Source organism: Phodopus roborovskii, unplaced genomic scaffold (assembly GCF_943737965.1).
Source record: "Phodopus roborovskii unplaced genomic scaffold, PHOROB, whole genome shotgun sequence".
Lineage (NCBI taxonomy): Eukaryota > Metazoa > Chordata > Mammalia > Rodentia > Cricetidae > Phodopus > Phodopus roborovskii.
This window is the reverse complement of record NW_026126470.1, coordinates 22,711,171-22,730,593: the sequence shown is the minus strand read 5'-3', so window position 1 is coordinate 22,730,593 and position 19,423 is coordinate 22,711,171. Positions and strand designations below refer to the sequence as shown.

General features: G+C 42.1%; 1 protein-coding gene across 6 annotated transcripts in view; it reads left to right on the top strand.

The window, feature by feature from the left end:
* App (amyloid beta precursor protein) overlaps positions 1 to 19,423 on the top strand; it is a 204,088-nt gene that overhangs the window by 110,187 nt on the left and 74,478 nt on the right. For 4 of the 6 annotated variants that reach the window (XM_051191798.1, XM_051191795.1, XM_051191792.1 and 1 more), the window contains exons 6-7: positions 4,234 to 4,439; positions 18,594 to 18,761. In XM_051191798.1, the coding sequence (XP_051047755.1) occupies positions 4,234 to 4,439; positions 18,594 to 18,761 (374 nt within the window). The remainder of the gene's footprint in view (positions 1 to 4,233; positions 4,440 to 18,593; positions 18,762 to 19,423) is intronic. The other 2 variants (XM_051191797.1, XM_051191796.1) reach the window with 1 other exon arrangement.

Below are 19,423 nucleotides of genomic sequence, written 5' to 3'. Positions count from 1 at the left end.
CCTGGAGTTTTCCATTAAGTAGTTTTTTAGACTATATTGATCAAGTAACTCAAAGTGAAGCCACCCTATTGGAGAGTAAAATAGGAAACACATTCTAATGCTACAGCATCAAAAAAAGGCTTCTTCTGTACGCAGATCTGAATTAATGAATGAATCAATGTGGAGGGTAATTTACTTGCCTCATTCAGCCTAGCTAGATGAGGCCATGACAAAAGAAGCTGTAGATTGGAAAGATGTGCAAACCATAGCCCTGACTTTGCTCCTTTTTCTTTTAAGTGCATCTATTATGCTGGGTGCTTGGAGTAGAGTGTATGTTTTCAAATCTGGAAGCTCTAAAGATTGGAGTTTTGTTACTCAGAGTTCTTATCCCAGACCAGCCCACAAGTATTTACAATAAGAAAAGTGACTGTTATTTTAGAAGAATCCACCTAAAGCCTTTTAGACACTCTGAACAGAGGTGTGCATGAACAAAGAACATATAGCAAAACTCTACGGCTTGCTGAATTTTAAAAACTGAGCATGACCAGGTGGCTGGCCTCCAAATCGGAACACCCAACCACATGCCAGCCACCCTCTCCTCACACCCCAGCTTTCTTCTCACTGAATCATACAATTCCTGAGCTTATCTGCCTGGACTTCCATTGTTTGTATGAAAGGGCAGGACTTGGTTCATGTCAGTAATCCTAGCACTCAGGGGGCTGAGACAGAAGGGTCAGGATGAGATCAAGGGCAGCTTAGGCTACAGACTGAAACCTCCTCTCAAACAATATAAACAAACAAGCAAATAAATGGGCTCAGTGTGACCTTTGTGTTTAGCATCTAATAGACTTCTGGAGTGATGGTGTCCCTAGCTTTGTCTTCCTTGGCCTGTCCTCAGTTGAGTATTTCCTGGGGACAACAGAAAGCAAGCTTCCTTTCTTCCATATTTCTTCACATCATCTGAAAACAACAGTAATAATCTCGGATACTGCTTTTCTTTGGAATAAACTGACTTACCCAACTAGGAAACTATCAGTACCCAAACAAGAGAAGATCTGTTCATCCTGGGTTGTTTCCTTTTGTTATTGTTGCATTTGATTTGTTTGTTGCTTTATTTTCTTTTTCCTTCTGGCTTTCATTCTGGGAAACTCCCAGAGGCGCTTGCACTCAGATGCACGCGCGCGCGCGCGCACACACACACACACACACACACACACACACACACACATTCCCTCCCCTTGCCAGCACTCATAGGTCTGAGCCTGTCTTTTCAATCATGCATTTCTGGCCTTGTCATCTGTCACAGCATTTTGGGAAATGGCTTTTGGCTACTTCACCACTGCTGTTGCGGAGGCCTGACAGTGTTCACATTCCCGTGGTCGTGGAGAAAAGAGTATCTCCCTGCCATTTCCTTTCCCCAGCTTCTATCATAGGAAGGAGGAAAATCGGTTTTGACAGACACTATGAAACTACATAAAACTTGTAAAAGTCTTGTTATAGGATGCTTTAGAGCAGCATCAGGTTCACAGCAGAATTGGGCAGGAGTCATCGAGAGAGATTCAGTTACCTTCCTTCAGGTCTCCACCAGGAAAGTGCATGCTCGCCATGATGTGTGACCCCCTTTATCATTCAGACAGCCCTCATTCCTCCCTGAGCTTCAACCCAGCAACTACTGATCTTTTTACTGTCTCTATCTTTTGCCACGTACAGAATGGCATGTGATCACCTCAGAGAATGCAGTTGGTAAAATTCTTTGCATGACTTTCATAAGAAGGACTGGAAGCTGGCATGCGAATCGTGCCGCCCAAGGAGGCTAACTCACACATGGTCCTTTCAAGTTCAGCTTCGTCACAAATGCAGATTCACCTTGGTGATAGCATTGGTCCTCCGCCCTCCTTTGGTTTTCTTTCCTTCTGCTCGGCTTTACAAAATGCTCTCGCCTTTCTCACACAGAGCAAACTGCCTGCCTGGCCTTTCAGCTGGTGACAGGGAAGCGCCTTGCACCTTTGAATGCTTCCTCATCCTCTAAAAGCTACAATTAGAAGTTTTAAGAATGGCATGGCTAGGATTCTTGGAGAAGATGCAGCATCATTAGGACACAATTGTGTGCCTCCGCCTTAAATAGTGTCCAAATAGATAATTGAATTCGTGAACATCTAAATTTAATTCCAGAAATCAAAGCTATGGTAATAAGAACTGGACCTGAGTTCTCTTAGGGCAAGTAATTTAATTTCTCAGCCAGTTGAACTATTATGCATCTCAGTTCTTTGTTATTATGACAGTAAATTACACAGACAGATGCACAGAGGGATGATGGGCATGGAATTCCTTCTTTTTCCCAGCTAGACACACACCAGAATGCAGATCACTTTAAACCACTCTCCCCCAACAGCCGAGGCTTATGTTTGGAGCTTTAAAAGCAGCGTATAAGCAATGACAGAGGGTAGAAAGGCACCTTTGGGAATCCAGAGACGTGGTTTTCCTCACCCAGCCTGACAGCCCAGGACTAAACCAAATCCTGGACCATGCACTTGAACACTCTTACGCCAGCCATGGGGGCAGATCATGGGTATCTCACGGTCTTAAGAGAATGCCTTTACTCTTGAATTAACGCTGACACAGGTGAACCAAAGAGAGTTGTGACTGAGTTGGTTGCACAAAGAAGGTCCGGAAACAATAAACCGATGTGCAGAAAGGGGCCAAGCACCCCTGTTTGGTTCCCTAGGAGAACAGCCTTGAGATTAAATGACAGAATGTACTCCAAATAAAATCCAGGCCAACTTCAGGTTTATTCAAGTAGTGGATGTGTGCACAGAAATGCTTGTGCAGGCAATCAAGATATCAATGATCTCACCGCATTCATATCTAAGCAGATGGAGGCTTATACCATCTGATTATCTAGGCCAGTGTCTTATCTTTACTTTCTCACCCATTTCTTCATGGACTTAATGAAAATTTGATAATCTGCGATTGTCTTCTGCCTGTCATCACATTATGCATTAACACTTGGCTAAATTATTCTGTTTAATTATTTCCTCTTTATGTTTGGGTCAAATGCTTCAGTATATTGACCTTTCATCATATTCCACCAGAGCTGGGGAAATGTCCCCTTGAGAAGCCATATATATATAATTTAAGTTCTGCATCCTGTGCTTGTACCCAAGGGCCTCACATGCATCATTCATTATACAACCTGTACGGAAAAACCCCTGGAGTGTGAAGGAAATCACAACATTCCCTCTGTACCTTATTCATCTCTTTACATTTCTTTCTGCTTTCATTTTCAGCAAAATATCTCACCGACCTGCTGTCTGTCAGACACTGGCTGAATTTGAAAGTCATTCAGCTTTCTGGAGGCATGCTAAATCATGGCAGGGACCATTCCAATCTCTAGTTCAAATGAAATCTGAGGCAGTCCCATGATACCGGATGCACACTCTCCCAGCCTTCAACAGCTGAGCCATCTCTCCAGTTCCAACACTATCAATATGCATCACCATGTCACGGCTAATACAACCTTCCAGATTCTCATTGCTTTCCCCATCTACAAGCTTCTTCTTGCTGGCCAGAGTGGACTTCAGGGTGATAATTCCCATGCACTTGGTTGCTGGGGGCATTTCCTCCCATTTGTGTACTGCTTCTCATTTGACAGAACTGTGACAGAGTCTCAGTCTCAATACCTGTCTTGTGTTGGCGTTGTGATCTGATCCAGTCTCTCGCCTTTCCCACCAGGCCACACAGCGTAAGCTTCTCCCTCCGCCTTTATCTTCCTACAAATGTTCTTGGCCAGCCAGGTGCTTGCACTGGCAGCCAGATGTGTTCCACAAGGAAAGCCATTAGTAGCCATTTAAATGGTGACCCAGACACCATTCTGCCTTGCTGATTGATACCTACCATTTGTGCATCACTATATAGATTTTTACAACCGCATCATCTCTCTACGAGTGACCTAATTTTTGCCTTTTCCATAATATTGTTTAGTTGGGGGTCATGGTCACCCTCTTTATGCAGCCATTAAAGAAGAGCTATGTCCACCCATGAAACATTTTGTAGACCTCAGCTAGAGTTCCTACTTAACCTGCTTTCAGCCATGTGTGTGTGTGTGTGTGTGTGTGTGTATGTGTGTTTGCTTGTGTGTGTGTATTTGAATCCCATGCTCCCTTACAAATGACTGAAGTTCCTCCATTTTTTTCTTTACGTTCCTAAACTTTGCTCAGCTGAGTACTGCACTGCTGTTTTTGTTTGTTCTTCCAGTGAAGACAAAGTAGTAGAAGTAGCAGAGGAGGAGGAGGAAGTGGCTGACGTTGAGGAAGAAGAAGCTGATGATGAGGAGGATGTGGAGGACGGGGATGAGGTGGAGGAGGAGGCTGAGGAGCCGTACGAAGAGGCCACAGAGAGAACCACCAGCATCGCCACCACCACCACCACCACCACCGAGTCCGTGGAGGAGGTAGTCAGAGGTAATTCACTGATGGATTTTTACTTTTGAGTGCTCTGGGGTAAAGGAATGCAGAGTGGCAGAAAACTGATTTCAGTTAACACACACCACACCTCTTTTCCCTCACTGGAGTCACAAGGCATCTTGTGCTTGGTTTTTTTTTTTTTTTTTTTAATCAGTGTTGGTTTGGTTTAACAATCAATTAAGCATCAATTTAAACTAATACAGATCCTGCTTGCACATTCTCTACTATGTACTATGCTTTGTGTATGTTGTTTAAGGAATCCTAGGCTGTTTGATAAGACCCTGCCTAGACAAAAGTCATTGACGTTGACCCGTGCCGTGAGTCCTGCCCTGGTGGTGGGTGTTCACTGCTCAGCATTGCCCCTCCTCTCTGACTGAAGATTGGGATCTCCTTGACTGGAAAGACTAGAGATTAGGTCATGCACTGTGTTGGGCTTGTAGACAATTTCAATAAATTCTCTTTGGGTGAATAGTTTTCATTAGATTTTTACTAATTTTATACAAGATTTTACTAAATCTACCTTTTAATATGGAGAGTCACTTTTATTTTGTGCTGTGAAGTTCAACCTGGATGATGTATATGAATTGTTTTATTGGAAAGTATGGCGGCACCATCTTCAAGGAGCAGGTGTAGTTCTGATGCCTGGGACTCTTTTCTGCTAATGTTCCTCCTGAGAATGCTATAAACCAAATCACTACAAAGACCCTTCATCAGCAGGAAAATTAAAGCAAATATTTACGTTACATTAAACAGCCAAATGTCATGCCAACTAATGTGTTTAGGCATTAAGATGTTTAATAGGTATGCATTGTTTTAGTTTTTCCTTTTTTCTTTCCCCCCACAATAAAAGCTGCCTCTAGAGCTAGATTTAATGAATATGGGTTGACTTAATTTTAGTGTAATGCAAATGATATTAACTTTCATCCACAAATGTAAGATTTCCTTTCCCGTTTGATTACAACTCACTAGAGTTTACTATGGGACACTCATTGTTAATTATTGTTAGTTGCTTCTTCCCTATGCTCCTTTTTTAAGAATGTTATTGAGGTATGATTTCTATGTCATAAATTGAATTAATTTTCATTATATAACTCAGTGACTTTAATAAATGTACTCAATTATTTAGTATCACCATGGTCTAGCCTAAGAATGTCTCAGCACCCCAGCGAGATACCTTCTTCCCAGCCACAGAGATGATTCTCACAGCCCCAAGCAGCAGCTGCTCTACATTGGTCCCCTATGAGCTGCCTTTGTCTGAATATTTAACATGCCAGTGAGGTTGTACGTGCATAGCTTTGACTGACTTGTGTCACTCACTTGACAGAGTTTTGGGATTTTGTGTTTTTAACGTGGAGCTCTTGTTAAGTAATGATTCTGAATTGAACACTCAGCCCCCGCTGAGCTAATGGAAGCACTGTGTGTTGTTTGGGAAAGGCAGCTCCTTATTTATTTGAGCTTGTGAGAGAATTTGCAAGTGGAGGTAGCCTTGATCTGAATGAACTGCTCTTTATATACCCATTGCATCTTTTCCCAGAGAAACTTTCAAATGTTTCTTGAGGCCAAGACAGACAGATCTAGCCTAGTGGATTTTTTTAGCCCCAACTTTCTTGGCAAGTAAATAGGCAGTGTTTTGGGCTTGGTTTTTTTTTTTGTTTGTTTGTTTGGCTTTTTTTTTTGTTTGTTTTTTTGTTTTAACCTTAGGTTTTTTTTTTTTCTTTTTGGCACATTGCAGTGACTGATGATTCTGTATTTAGAACTGGGGAACACTTGCTTGGCACCTGCTCTTTCATAGGTCCGAAAGGAGCAGGTGATGAGCACGCATGTAGGTTCATGAAGGTCATGAGTGCTGAGACCCAGGAGGAAATCAAAGGCAAGGAAATGCAAAGTCATCTACCCTGAGAAGTAAGAGCACACAGACTGTTTCAGGGGGCAGAATGAGCTTCCAAGTTGACCAGTGAAGGTTTTTAAGAGCTGTTGGCATTTAATTCATCACAGTTGTTAGGAAACGGCCAACCAAAATGATGCTTTGGTGGAAGGAGAGGGGCGTGTCTGGGAGACAGCACTAATTGACAGCCTGGGTAAGAGAATCTGAGAAAACTGGATTGAGACCAAAATGTGGATATGTAGGCAAGTATGGGTTCAGAGAGCAGTGGGTTTGGTTGGCTTGTGCTGCCGTGAATCCCGGAGGGACAATGAGTGGTGAATTTAGGCTCCTATTCTAAACAAGATGAAATAGGGTGATGATGTTACCTCTTGGGTCATGTTGTTTGCTGGTTTTGCCCCAAGTGTGGTTTGTCTTTCATTTTCACCTGTAACTTTGTGATTTTAGGTGGTTTTACATGTGATGTGCCATTTTAAATATTCAGACAGAGCATACAAAGACATGCGCACTATGAGGCCTTTCTCTAGAAAGCCAAAGACAGATAAGGATTTAAAAAGGCATCTTTAGGTTAGATATCCATAAGACAAAATCCAGAGGAAACACTGGTTTTGAGGATGAGCAGGGGCGGCCCATTCTGCGTAGAGGGACGCTCTCTCAACCTGGACACACAGGGGAGGGTCTAAGCCCTGCTCCAAATGATGTGACAGACTTTGAAGACTCCCTATGGAAGGCCTCACCCTCCCTTCGGAGCAGAAAGGGGATAGTGGGGGGGAACAGGGGAGGACAGGGGGGGTGTGGGAACTGGGATTGACATGTAAAACAAGCTTGTTTCAAATTTAAATAAAGGAAATATTATCAGAAAAAAAAAAAAAAAAGGATGAGCAGGGGCTAGGGGGTGGCATACCCTGTAGGGTAAACACTGCAAAGGTGTTGGGGGGCTGAGTTCATGTCCTCAGAGCCCACTTCGAAAGCGAAAGCTGTGGAGGACAGAGCCAGGAGGGCTGCTGGGAGATGTTCAGGGAAAGACCCCGTGTCAAGGAAATAAGGCCGAACATACAAACATGCACATACACCACACCCATACACACACACACACACACACACACACACACACGCACGCATGCACACACGCACGCACGCATGCACGCACGCTCACTCGCGCCATTCATCAGGTAAATAGAAGATTTATTTAAAATGTTAATCCATTATTTTATATATAAAGCTTACGATGTGGACCAAAGATACGAGTTGAAGCAAATCTTTCTTGGGTAGGGGCCTAAAAGAAACATGCTGTGGTGTGGTGTATCTGCCAAGGACAGATGTTTTCAATGGTGTAGGATATGTGCTAAGGATGTAGATATTTTCGATGGTGTATTGTGTCTGCTAAGGATACAGATGTTTTCAATGGTGTAGGATATGTGCTAAGGATGTAGATATTTTCGGTGGTGAAGCGTCCACTAAGGGTGCAGATGTTTTCGATAGTAAGATCAAAGGGGACAAGCTGTCCCTGTACATTCCTAGTATAGAAGGTGCTTTCTGATTCCTCCCCTACCAGCAATAGCATAGCAGACTGCACACTTTGGTATGCATCTTCCTACAGAGCCTGCTTCTGTACCCTGAAAGTAAACACTGCTTGCAGTGGAAGGGTTAGTATTGCAGTCTTTCAATGTTAATGTTTCGGCCTCTGGAAGGAAATAAATGTGATTTACAACCGTCTCTAGGAGGAAAATCGGTTCATCACCACCAGCCTCTAGCGACTAACGTGAGTCCTTACTGTGCTTCAGAAGGACTAGGTGCTTCCATACCCTGTCAGCACTTGAGAGGAATAAACAGGGGAGAAAATAGAAGCTGTTTGTACAGGGTCATAAAATCTCAACTACCAACTGCCTGTTCTGCGTGACTGATTTCAGAGAGAAGGGAATTCTTTGGAAGTAAGCAAGTTAGTGCAGAGTCCATCTAGCATTTATGCTTTGCTAATTAAGAATATGCTGGATACCAATCAATGGATCACCTTGTGACCAGTTAAGTAAATCAGAAGTCTACATAGATCCTTGCCCTTAGTTTTCAGTTCATAACCCAATATCAGGGGCTTTTTTTCCGACTCTGAAGTGTGGGTTTTGTGGAAACTGCCATTGCCTTCGATTTAACCTACCCAATTTTGCCTGTCCAGAGAAACTCTATATTTTACCCTATGTTTATTTGTCCCGCAAATATTCTTTGTGCCTCTGCTGCCTGCCAGCTAAGTCTTTGACCCCGTAGAAAGCACAGCAGGGCTAGCTCAGACATGCTTCCGCCTGCTGGCGGGCTGTGCCAGATCCAGGTTGGAGTTCTTTGTTGCAAATATAGGTTTTCTAGCTCACCATTCCCCTTGCCTTTTAAGGCTAGAATTCTGCTTTTAAGCCTTGCAGCCACGGTAGAAATGTTGCATCCCCATTTTAGGTCAAGACAATTGAGTCTTCAGGAAACTTTAAAAACATGTTAGTCATATAACCAGAAATCGATGAAGACAGGATTTGGGCCTCATGAGCTAAGCTGTATCAGTTTTATTAAGCCCAAGTAATATTTTTACTTTTTCTTTCTAAATATGTACTATTCTATTTAAGTTGTACCCTCGATGGTACTTGCTCTTTTGCTACAGACGTGGATGCATCTTTTATTTCTGCTCAGAGCACTTCTGGAATTTTGTGTTTTTAAATTAGATGATAATAATGACTAGAGGTCAGCTATTAATAGGTGATTAAGGGTCAGAATACTGTATTTCTGGGACCAGAGATAACATGTTACCTATTTTTTAAGACAAAGTTTTTACTGGGAGACACTCAGCCCCCCCCTATATTTAAGTATTGTCTCTGGCTACATTTATGCTATAAAAGCAGAGCCGAGGAGTTGGATAGTTGCAAAGGAGATTATATTGTCTGAAAAGAACAAGACATGTACTATCTGGCCTTTTCAGAAAATTTCTTAGCCTCTGATGATATTGTACATTAAAAGAATTAAATCCTTTATTTTCCAGATACTTACTTATCATATCAAGTTGATTTAGATCTCTCTCTCTCTGTCTCTCTCTCTCTCTCTCTCTCTCTCTCTCTCTGTGTGTGTGTGTGTGTGTGTGTGTGTGTGTGTGCATGTACGTGTACATGTAGATATTTATGAAGGTCCATATTCATACATGTGCATATGTCTAATGAAGTTATAGGACAACCTCAAGTGCTGTTCCTCAGGGCCCAAACACCTTTCTTTTTGCTACTTTTTTGGCAGTGATGAGAGACATGGTCTTTCACTGGCCTGGAGCTCATCAAATAGACTAGGCTAAATGGCCAATAAGTCCCGGGGACCCACCTATCTCTGGTTCCCCAGGGCTGGGCTTGTGAACAGTATCACCTTGCCTGACTTTTTAAAATGTGAGTATTGAACTCAGGTCATGTTTACATACCAAGCTGTTTATGAACTGAGCTGTCATTCCAGCCCCAACTGTAGTGTTTACAGGAGACATTATCATTTTATGGCTGTGGGCCAGTTAAGTAACCCAGTTTTTACCTGCCTTGTGTGAGTTACCTTGCACATTTCCTCCGAGAATGACTTTACATGACCTATGCTAAGTGTTTAAGAGAATACTGAGGAAGACCCACTTTGTTGTTCAAATACGGTTGCTCAAATTGGAGTCCTTCTTAGCCTTATAGTCAGTGAACTGCAAAGCTTGCATGAAGCAAGTAGTCTCTAATTCTCAGTGCGTCCCTCTATAAAGTTGGGGTTAATAATACCTCTCTAATATTTAGCTATTTTGGGAGAAGTGAGTGATGCAATTCCTGGGAACCACGGAGCATAGTTCCTGATAGACAGTAAGTACTCAGCCTTGAGTCTATGGTCATTGTGGTTGTAGTTCCCATTCTAATCCCCTAATATATTCTGAACATCAGACAACTAATGTTTACTACCAGTTAGAAGTGTTAAAGGTAAACCAACAGATTGGCATTTTAATTACAGTGTGATAAATCTATGATCTGTTGGTACAACAGTGCTGGTGTTTATAGACAGCAGTCTGTTACCATCAAAATACACCATGAACTTGGTTTCTTGTTTAAAATAGTTTTGTGTGTGTGTGTGTGTGTGTGTGTGTGTGTGTGTGTGTGTGTGTGTGAATACATTCCACATATCAAAATATTTGCAATTAAATTTCATATCTAGCAGAAATATGAACAGGATGGTACTGAATGTTACCACATTTCAAGATAAGAACTTTTTATTCCTTTTGACTATTTTATGCCTTGTGGAAGGAAATTCTTCAGTAAGGGAACAGAGAGAGACACAGATTCCAGTGACTTTTTAGACACGTGTGTTTGTGAAACTAAGAACGCTGGCTGCTTTATAGTAGTTGACTCACCTCGTGAACATTCCTAGTACTCTGTTGATGTTCACTGAGGAGCACCCTTGCCTGACTGGAATGCATCCCCCAACACTGATGAGGCATGTCTACATGTTGGGCGTAGCGTTGCTTACTCGGAGCACAAGGATATGGACATCAGTAGCTGGGTCCTTCCATCAGACCTGCACAGTCTTTGAATCTGTTCACCCTATGTGGGAAATGGCATCGGTAGGCTGGAGGAAAGAAAATGCTTGGGAGTCAAGGCCCAGTAAAGAAGTGATTGTGAAGGGAGAGGAATTGGCCAACTGATGGAAGTTGCATCTAATGCAAGCATTATAAATAAGCCAAAGCCATGTTTGTCAGCTTATCCCTCCCATCGTCATTGGTACTTCTTTGTAAAGGCATGACACAAGGAGTCATTATTATTATTATTATTATTATTATTATTGTTATTATTATTTACCCTTTTTTTCCAGAGTAAACAGTAAACTTGGCTTGCTGTGAACATGAGCATGGATGAACTCAAAGATCTAAGGTGGGCTTGGGGATCGGACCAAGGATAGCAGCTCCTCCACTGGGAGCAAGCCACGGGCTTTAACCTCTCTGCTTAACTAAGGCAAAGAGAATGTACTCACATGTGGAGGCTGAAGTTCATCATTCTTGTAATGTCAGGAGGACTGGTGTCGGTGTGGACCATATACGTGACAGGTGGCAGCCTGTTATTTTGTGCCTTGTGACCTAGCAGCCATTGATTGTGAGGCATTCCGTACGTGCTTGGCTGGGGCTGAGTGATGCATGTCAAGTGTTCTGTGTAGCTTAACTAACTGTCCTAGTCTAGAAAGCCCGCTGCAGTGATGAGGGTGCTAAAGATACAAGGCTGGGGAGTAGAGGCTTACAGAGACAGAGAAATAGTAGACATACATGTGCCTGTCTTGTTTTTATGTCTAATTAGCATTCCGTAAAGTTTATAATTCAGGGGTTTAGGATGTGTGCCATAAGAAGATGTGCTTTAAGCACAAATATAAGTCTACTTTAACAGTTTATAATTTTTAAATAATCAATTCCTTAAAATGCAATGCAACAAGGTAGAGAGCAGTTAACATAACTGTGTATACATTTCCCCTTTGCAATTAATTCTTAAGTTCAAGTGTGTATTGTCTCAGGTAACAAAGCTATGTTTTTTTTTTTTAATGGAAATTTTTAGTTCCCTTAATAAATGAGTGTCCAGAGCTTTAAAAAGCAGGGTGGATTGCAGCCTAGACACCTGTTTCTGTGGGTCTTCAGCCATCTTGCCCTTCTGAAGATTCATCTGTGGCTGCTGGACACTCAGGCCACCAAAGCATGTCTGTCCTTCTGTGATTCTGTTAGAAGAGAATTCCAGAACAGACAGGATTAAATAAGTATGAACTTCAAGTGTTCACAAGTTCCCTGGCTTTCAAGGCAGCAACCCACGTGTTAGGAAATTCAGACTTATGATGTGAAACGAATGAATAAGTAAATGAGTTTAGGGCCAAAGGGATAGGACAAGTGCACTGTGTTTATCTCATAATGGTCAACTGGTAACATCCTTGTAAAACAGGATGTTTTTCTTCTACTTGTGTCTTGTTGACACTAACTTTTGAGACAGAATGGGAAAATGTAACATTTTCAGTTCTCTTAAAATATTTTGTCTATACTATCTACATGTATATTGGTATCACGAGGGTGGGGAGCAGAGGGGTTGAAACTGGATTTGCAGACAGTTGCCAGCAGCCGTGGGAGTGTTGGGAATCATATGTGGGTCCTTCCTCTGCAAGAGCAGCAAGTCCTTCTCACTGCTGAAGCCATCTCTCCAGCCCTGTTCTTTGAGTTCCTGATATTTCATGATACCAAGCAAAGCAAGGTCTTGCTGGCCGTTACTCATGCGTCCTTCCTTCCTGGCCATTTCCTAGCCTTTGTTACCCAGGGTTTCAAAGATGTTGGTGGCTGCTTCATAATACCCTTGATGGGTCACAATAGCGGAGTGACTGATCTGTCACATAAATTCTCCTGTTGTTTGCTTGGGCTTCTCGAGCCCAGAACTCTTGCTGTTAGGCTCAGGGGAGTCTTTGCTCTTTAGGGCTGGGCTGTTCGTGCATATCGGCTACCTACAGCACCGCTGTCTTCCCATGGGATGCTTAGGACCCACCCCTTTCCCCAGCACTGTGGCATGTGCATGCACACACATACACACAAGAATTAGCCGATTTTTAAAAGTTTAAATATGGGATTACTGACAGAAGCTGCCCTCAGCCTCATCAGAGTACCATCTAAAACTCCCTAACCCGGTGTTTTGCAAATGGTAGGTTGCCAGTGGATATATTTTATAGGACAAAAATAAGTAAGAAACATAAAGAATATGGCTAAGTCACTATTTAGTAGTACAGTAAAACAAATATTAGGTAAGATCTATAATACAGTGTAGTAGCATGCTTAAGGACGGGAAGCTACAAGGAACACTGACTTAAAATATGACAAACTCTGCAAGCACACACACACACACACACACACACACACACGTGTGTGTGTGTGTGTGTGTGTGTATGTATGTGTGTGTGTGAGAGTGTGTGTGTTGAAACAGAGCCTTATTGTGTGACCTTAAATTTGATGCCTCTGTGTCTCAGTTCATGTGCTAGAATTACTGGCCTGCACCATGCCTGATATTCACATGTGCTACCATGTAGACTGTGAAGTATGGAGGAAACTCTTCTTAGTTTGGGGATTTAGAATCCATTCTCTATAATACACTGTGGTTAAAAAAAACAAACCTTGGTTATCATCTAGACTTTAACCGGAATACTGTCCTCAGCCTGAACATGTAGATTCTTTTCAGTTGAAGACTATGTATGGCGAGAAGCCACGGTAGAGAGGTGGCCGAGCTCTGTCTTTCTCAGTCAGGGTCGTATTTCCAGACACCAACTAATTCTTTTAGTCTCAAAAGTACTGGTGCTATGTAGCATTTCTTCCCAGAAAAGTGCTGTGGAAAAAAATTACATCCTGAGGTTAGTTTAGTTATTATTTGATTTTTATTGGTTTTCATTATTATTTTCAAAATAAAAGCTTTTGGCGAGTTGGGGAAGACGGTCACTAGAATTCACGTTTTGGAGAAGCGACATATTCATAAATTTAAGTATAAGAATAACTATCTCAGTATTAGATTTAAGGCAGAAGTGTTGGTGTTATTTTGATGTTTAAAAACAGCTGGTTGTGTAGAATGGAATAAATACATATTGATAACTGGTTAAATATTTCTGTATTTTTCTTAATTCTAAGAATCTTCTAACATGTTGTATTCTTCTTTTAATAAACCGAACTCTTGTAATAAACCAACTTGTACCGATTCCTCTACTCTGATATTTTTAGGGTGCAACTATATATTGCATCTTTAATATAAGACATTTCAATTACACTTAATTAAGTTAGCTGGGCATGATAGCTCACACCTGCAATCTTAGTATTTGGGAGGCTGAGACAGGGATCATAGGGATTTCGTGCTGACCTGAGCTATGTCATGAGACTTTGCTTCTGCAAACACAGGCAAGAAAACCACAGCCTCCCACACCAGCCGCATGGTTGCATGGTGCTTGCCAAACCTTGCTGTTCACCTGAGTCACTCTTCGCTTTCACTGAGTGTGCACCTGGGGAGGTGCGTGGCCGGCCATGGGCCATACTTCGAAGAAACCCTAGCACCGTTTCTGTCCTCTGTGCTCTGAGGGTTTTGGAATAGAGACCAGAATTAAGACACTAACAGGGAAAGCTCTCCTTGTCTGGTGGCTTTCCATTTTGTGCCCTGTGTTTTCTCTGTGTGGCGTAGACAATCCTTACTAGTCTGTGAAAACTAATTATTACAGGACTGGGGAATTTTAGGAGTCATAACCACTGCTGCCTGACTTACCAGCGGCAGGAGTGTTTATACAAAGGAAATAGACAAATGCTACGATTTTTTTCCCCCCGGATAATCACAGATTTTAGTAAATCCCTCATTCAGATTTCTCCATGACACAAGGTCTTCCTCACTCTTATCTTGTTCTAGTTTTAAGCTTGTTAGCCATGCTTCACGTCAAACAGGAAGTGGAAACCCAGGGGGGCACTGACTAAGGTAAAACTCCTTCAGGTGCCATTTTATAAGAACCCTTCCAGCTGTGGCTAGCTGTGAGAATCAGGTCAGGTCTAATGACAGTGACCCGCACATTTAAATACAAAGTCTAGCCAACTGAGGATACCTGCCACAGTGGTTTCATGACCACTCTGGGGATCAAACAACCCTTTCACAGGGGCTGTCTAATGCCCTCCGAAAACACAGGTGTTTAAATTATAATTCATAACAGTAGTAAAATTGCAGTAGCAACAAAAACAATTTTAATGGTCAGGGGTCACTACAACATGAGGAGCTGTGTTAAAGGGCGGCAGCATTAGGAAGGTTGAGAAACACTGTGCTGGAGACTTCTGTCACAAGTCAGCACCCACCTTCCTCCTGAGTCTGTGGCTTTGATAAGGTGCATGGCTGCTGGTGTGATTTGTTGGTATTTCCCCCTGTGTTTGCAACATGAGATATGGCGTAAAACTTCGGCTCCTGCTTACCAGCCTAATTTGCATGATTATATTTAGTATAATATGATTACAAGGTAATGAATATTTGATCATTTATTCTCTGATACAGTAGTTACCTTATTTTTATGACTACTCAGTAATATCACAGCACATGATGAATGGAATTTCTCTTAGAAGTATGTGATTTTAGCATTGGAAAAAAACATGTTCTCTAGTAACCACGATTCTCATGTGTTGATTTAAAATATTTCATTTTTAAAAATCAACAAAACTTATCTACAGAATACAATTTTGATTCTAATAATTAGGCTCTAGGAGTGTCACTAAATTGCAGAATTTAAATTTGTAGCAACAACTTAATTGGGATTTTTTTTTTTTAAAGTAAAGAGTTTAATGCTTATTTTATTAGCATTATAATTCTTTAGGGTTTCGTTTTGTTTATTCTTCTTATTGTTGCTCGTGGTTTAGCACTTGCTGTATAGACTAGACTGGCCTTGAGTTTATTAATATCTTCCTGCCTGTGTCTTCTAGTATTGGCAGGTGTGTACCACCACACCTGCGTCACGGTTGTTTTAAATGACACCGAATTCAGCCTTTTTCCATTATTGATGGGTTCAATGTAGACTGCAAGATGAAAGTTGTTTGAAATATTGGTGGTCAACACACTTAGTACTACTGATTTGTATGTCTTTGCCTTTTATTTTCAATTTATTTCACTGTTAAGTTAGACAGATAATGATTTATTGTTAAAGCCAAATGTATTTATCTTTCCACTCTACAATTAGAGGGGGAAAAAATCACAAAATAGGGGATTTTTCAAAGAAGTATATCTGTATCATCTGTGTCTGTTATATTGTGTTCAACTAGGCATGTTTCACAGAAAGTGGAGAAAATCATGCTTTGGGAATTTTCCCTCAGAATCTGAAAATCTTCATTTCTTAACCCTGTGCATTAAACTCAGCTTTCAGAAGCAGCTCCATCCAGTGGCTGCCTGTCGGTGCAAAAGGGAGGGGTGCACTTTAGCCCAGTTCCCTGCAGTCTCACACACACCTACCCCTAACCTCTCCCACACACACTGTCCTTTGGCGTTGTTTGATCCCTTACCGAACCTGTGCCCGGAATTCTGCTACTGTTATTCAGCGAGCATCAGAGAACAAGCCCCCTGTATGGAAGGCAAGAAGTAGTCTACAGGGTATGGGCTAGATGAGTAGGAAGACCTCAGTATTTAGTGAGAGGTATAAACTGGGTAGATCAATGTGGATGGATTGTGCTGCCTGGCTCTGTTGACAGAGGGGCCCGTGCCAGTGGATGCAAAAGTTTCATTCCACTCATGGCCGCACTGCAAATCCAGCACAAGGCACCACCGTCTAATATTGACATCAGGGCAACCTAAGAAGAGATTAATGGGGAGCGATGTCACATTAGAAACATGACCGAGGGTGCTAAGCGTGGTGGTGCACACATATAATCCCAGCCATTGAAAGGAACAGGAGGAGGTCTGCAACAGGGCTACCAGGGCTACACAACAATATGTTGAGATTGCTGAAGGAGACCGAGTGAAAGATAGAAAACCCGTTGTGAAAGTATTTATTACAACCGAAGAACATGATAAGACCTAGATCAGAGAGTGCTGGTGGCTGTACTTCCCAGGACTCCCACATGTGGACGCCCAGTCCAGAAGCTGCTGTCACTCACTTCCTAAACACCTCCCCCAACTAATTTTCCTTTCATTACTTACAGTGCCAGTCTAGTGTGGGGACGCTAGAACCAAATGATGGGGTTGCCTCGTTACCCTACCAGCCAGTTTTTGTCCTATGTCAGAATTCCATACAGAAGCCATTTAAAAAGACAGGCTTGGGGGCTGTGGGCTTTCAGAATGGCTGTCTTTGGTGATGTGACACTAAATCATGCTCCTGGAATCAGGTGCATCCTCAGGAAACTTTGAGAAAGTCATTTTCGATGCCTGTTACACAGAGGGTATATCCTCTTGAAGTCATGTTTCGGGCTCTCCAGGCCTCGGCGCTTGCCTGCTCTTTGAAGATCTTTGGTTGATTATGGTGTGTTGATTGACACAGGCGGTCTGGGTGAGAACGGGGCATCTTCTGGGATACAGGGTCCAGGTGCATAGTATCGCCAAGAAACAATAGAGCAGGAAATGGAAGAAGGTAGTGGTTGAAGGTAGGTAAAGTAAAGTGAGAACTTAAAATATTCCGTGAGGTCAGAGTGGGCTCAAGAGCATCCTCCCCTTCAGATCCCAGGGAGTTTCTTTATAGATGGCAAAGCAGGGATTCGCTTCAGCTGCTGTAGATTTGATTATTTTTCTGTTTGTTTGAAGAAAGTTGTGTAATTTTGGCCTGTTCCAGGGCAGTAAAGGGGTGAAAGTTTTGGTTGCTGGAGATTAATTATCTTCTTCGGACTCAACAGTCTGTATTCCTTCCTCATGCTGGCTGTTTCTAACCTAGAGGCTCTGTATTTTATACAGATTTCATCTTTTAGAAAGGTACTTACCGTTGGGGAAACCCCCCCAAAGATGTGGGGTTATTGTTCTATTTCCCAGCAAAAGCAGATAATATGGAGAGTCTATAGAGTTCTAACTTTAATCATGATTAACTTCTAAAATGCACCTGAAAGATTACTGCTTTTTTAAGTCATTGGGGATTATGGAACTGATTTGGAGGACAGTAGCAAGACAAACTTACAAGTAAGGTGTGTTTTAATGCAAAGCAATGTGTGGTATATGTTAATCAATTTGAATATGTTTGCTATGTTACTGTTTAGAACATTATGAGCTAAGGGCAAGATTTAAAAAATCCACAAAGAAAAATTGTCGTAGAGTTACCATGATTGACAGTCAGTCTCTCTTATGGATATCACTTATGTTTTCAGGTTTAATTAGTGGACAGACTGGAAGCATTAAAAATAGATGTGACGAATTATGAGTCTAGATGGTCATTCACTAAGGAAAACAGTCAAAGTTGGTGAGGGTTTAACCTCTGGCTTCCCAACCCAAACAATCCTCTTACATCCAAGTTGACTCGAAGTTATTTTTTTAAGAGAATATTTTTTTGATGTGCAGATACTTTTTATCTTTAAGTCAAGAAAAAGATTACCTCTAGCCAAAAAATCCTTTAGCTGCTACTGCATCCTACACATGAAGCCATCCGAGAATGGCTAGTTCTGAGTGAAAGGTGGGTAATTAGATTCCTCAGTGAAGACTTAGCAGGTGCCACCTACTCTGCCCAGGTTACTGCTTGCTTAAGATGAGAAAGTATGTCCATGAGTATCCAGAAGGTGCCTTCGCATGCTAAATGTGGTTCCCCACATCTACTCTGATTAGAGGTGTGCTCTGAACAAGCCGAGACCGGGCCGTGCCGTGCAATGATCCCCCGCTGGTACTTTGATGTCACTGAAGGGAAGTGCGCCCCATTCTTTTACGGCGGATGTGGCGGCAACAGGAACAACTTTGACACGGAGGAGTACTGCATGGCGGTGTGTGGCAGCGTCTGTAAGTGGACCCTTCCTCCAGCCTGGCCACCTTTTGTCTTTCTCGCCGCTGGCTCTGCTCTTTGTAACAGACTGAGTTTTTCCTTGTCCTTGGGAATGGGCCTGTTGCTACCACTAACCACACTCCTGTCAACTTCTCTAATTATCAGAAATCTCCACAGTATGTTCAGTCATGAACACATCTCTCCATCTGTTTCTAATAAAGCATGGCCTTGGGTGTATTCTTTTATAGTTCTGGTAGATTATTCTTGCAACCTATAGGAACTTCTAATTGCTTCTCTTTACAAAAGGGCTAGGGTGGCTTTTGTCTTCCTGCGAATTCCTACTCTGTGTCTGTCTGTGTACCTATGTGTTCATGTTTCTGCATGTGCACATGTGCAAATAATCTCTCACTGGAAGCTGGCTTATGAAGCTTCGGTTGCCTTGACAAGATTGCTGTAGAGAATTCCTTTGTTATGTCATGACATGTTTTTGTTAATGAAATTTGATTTTGACTTGAACTCATGCAGCCTCAGATGCTGTCTTAGTTAGAAATACCATGGCCAAAGCAACTCTTATAAAGGAAAACATTTAATTGGGGCTGGCTTACACTTCAGACATTCACTCCATTATCATCACAGCAGGAAGCTGTGGTGGCATGCAGGCAGACATGGTGCTGGAGAG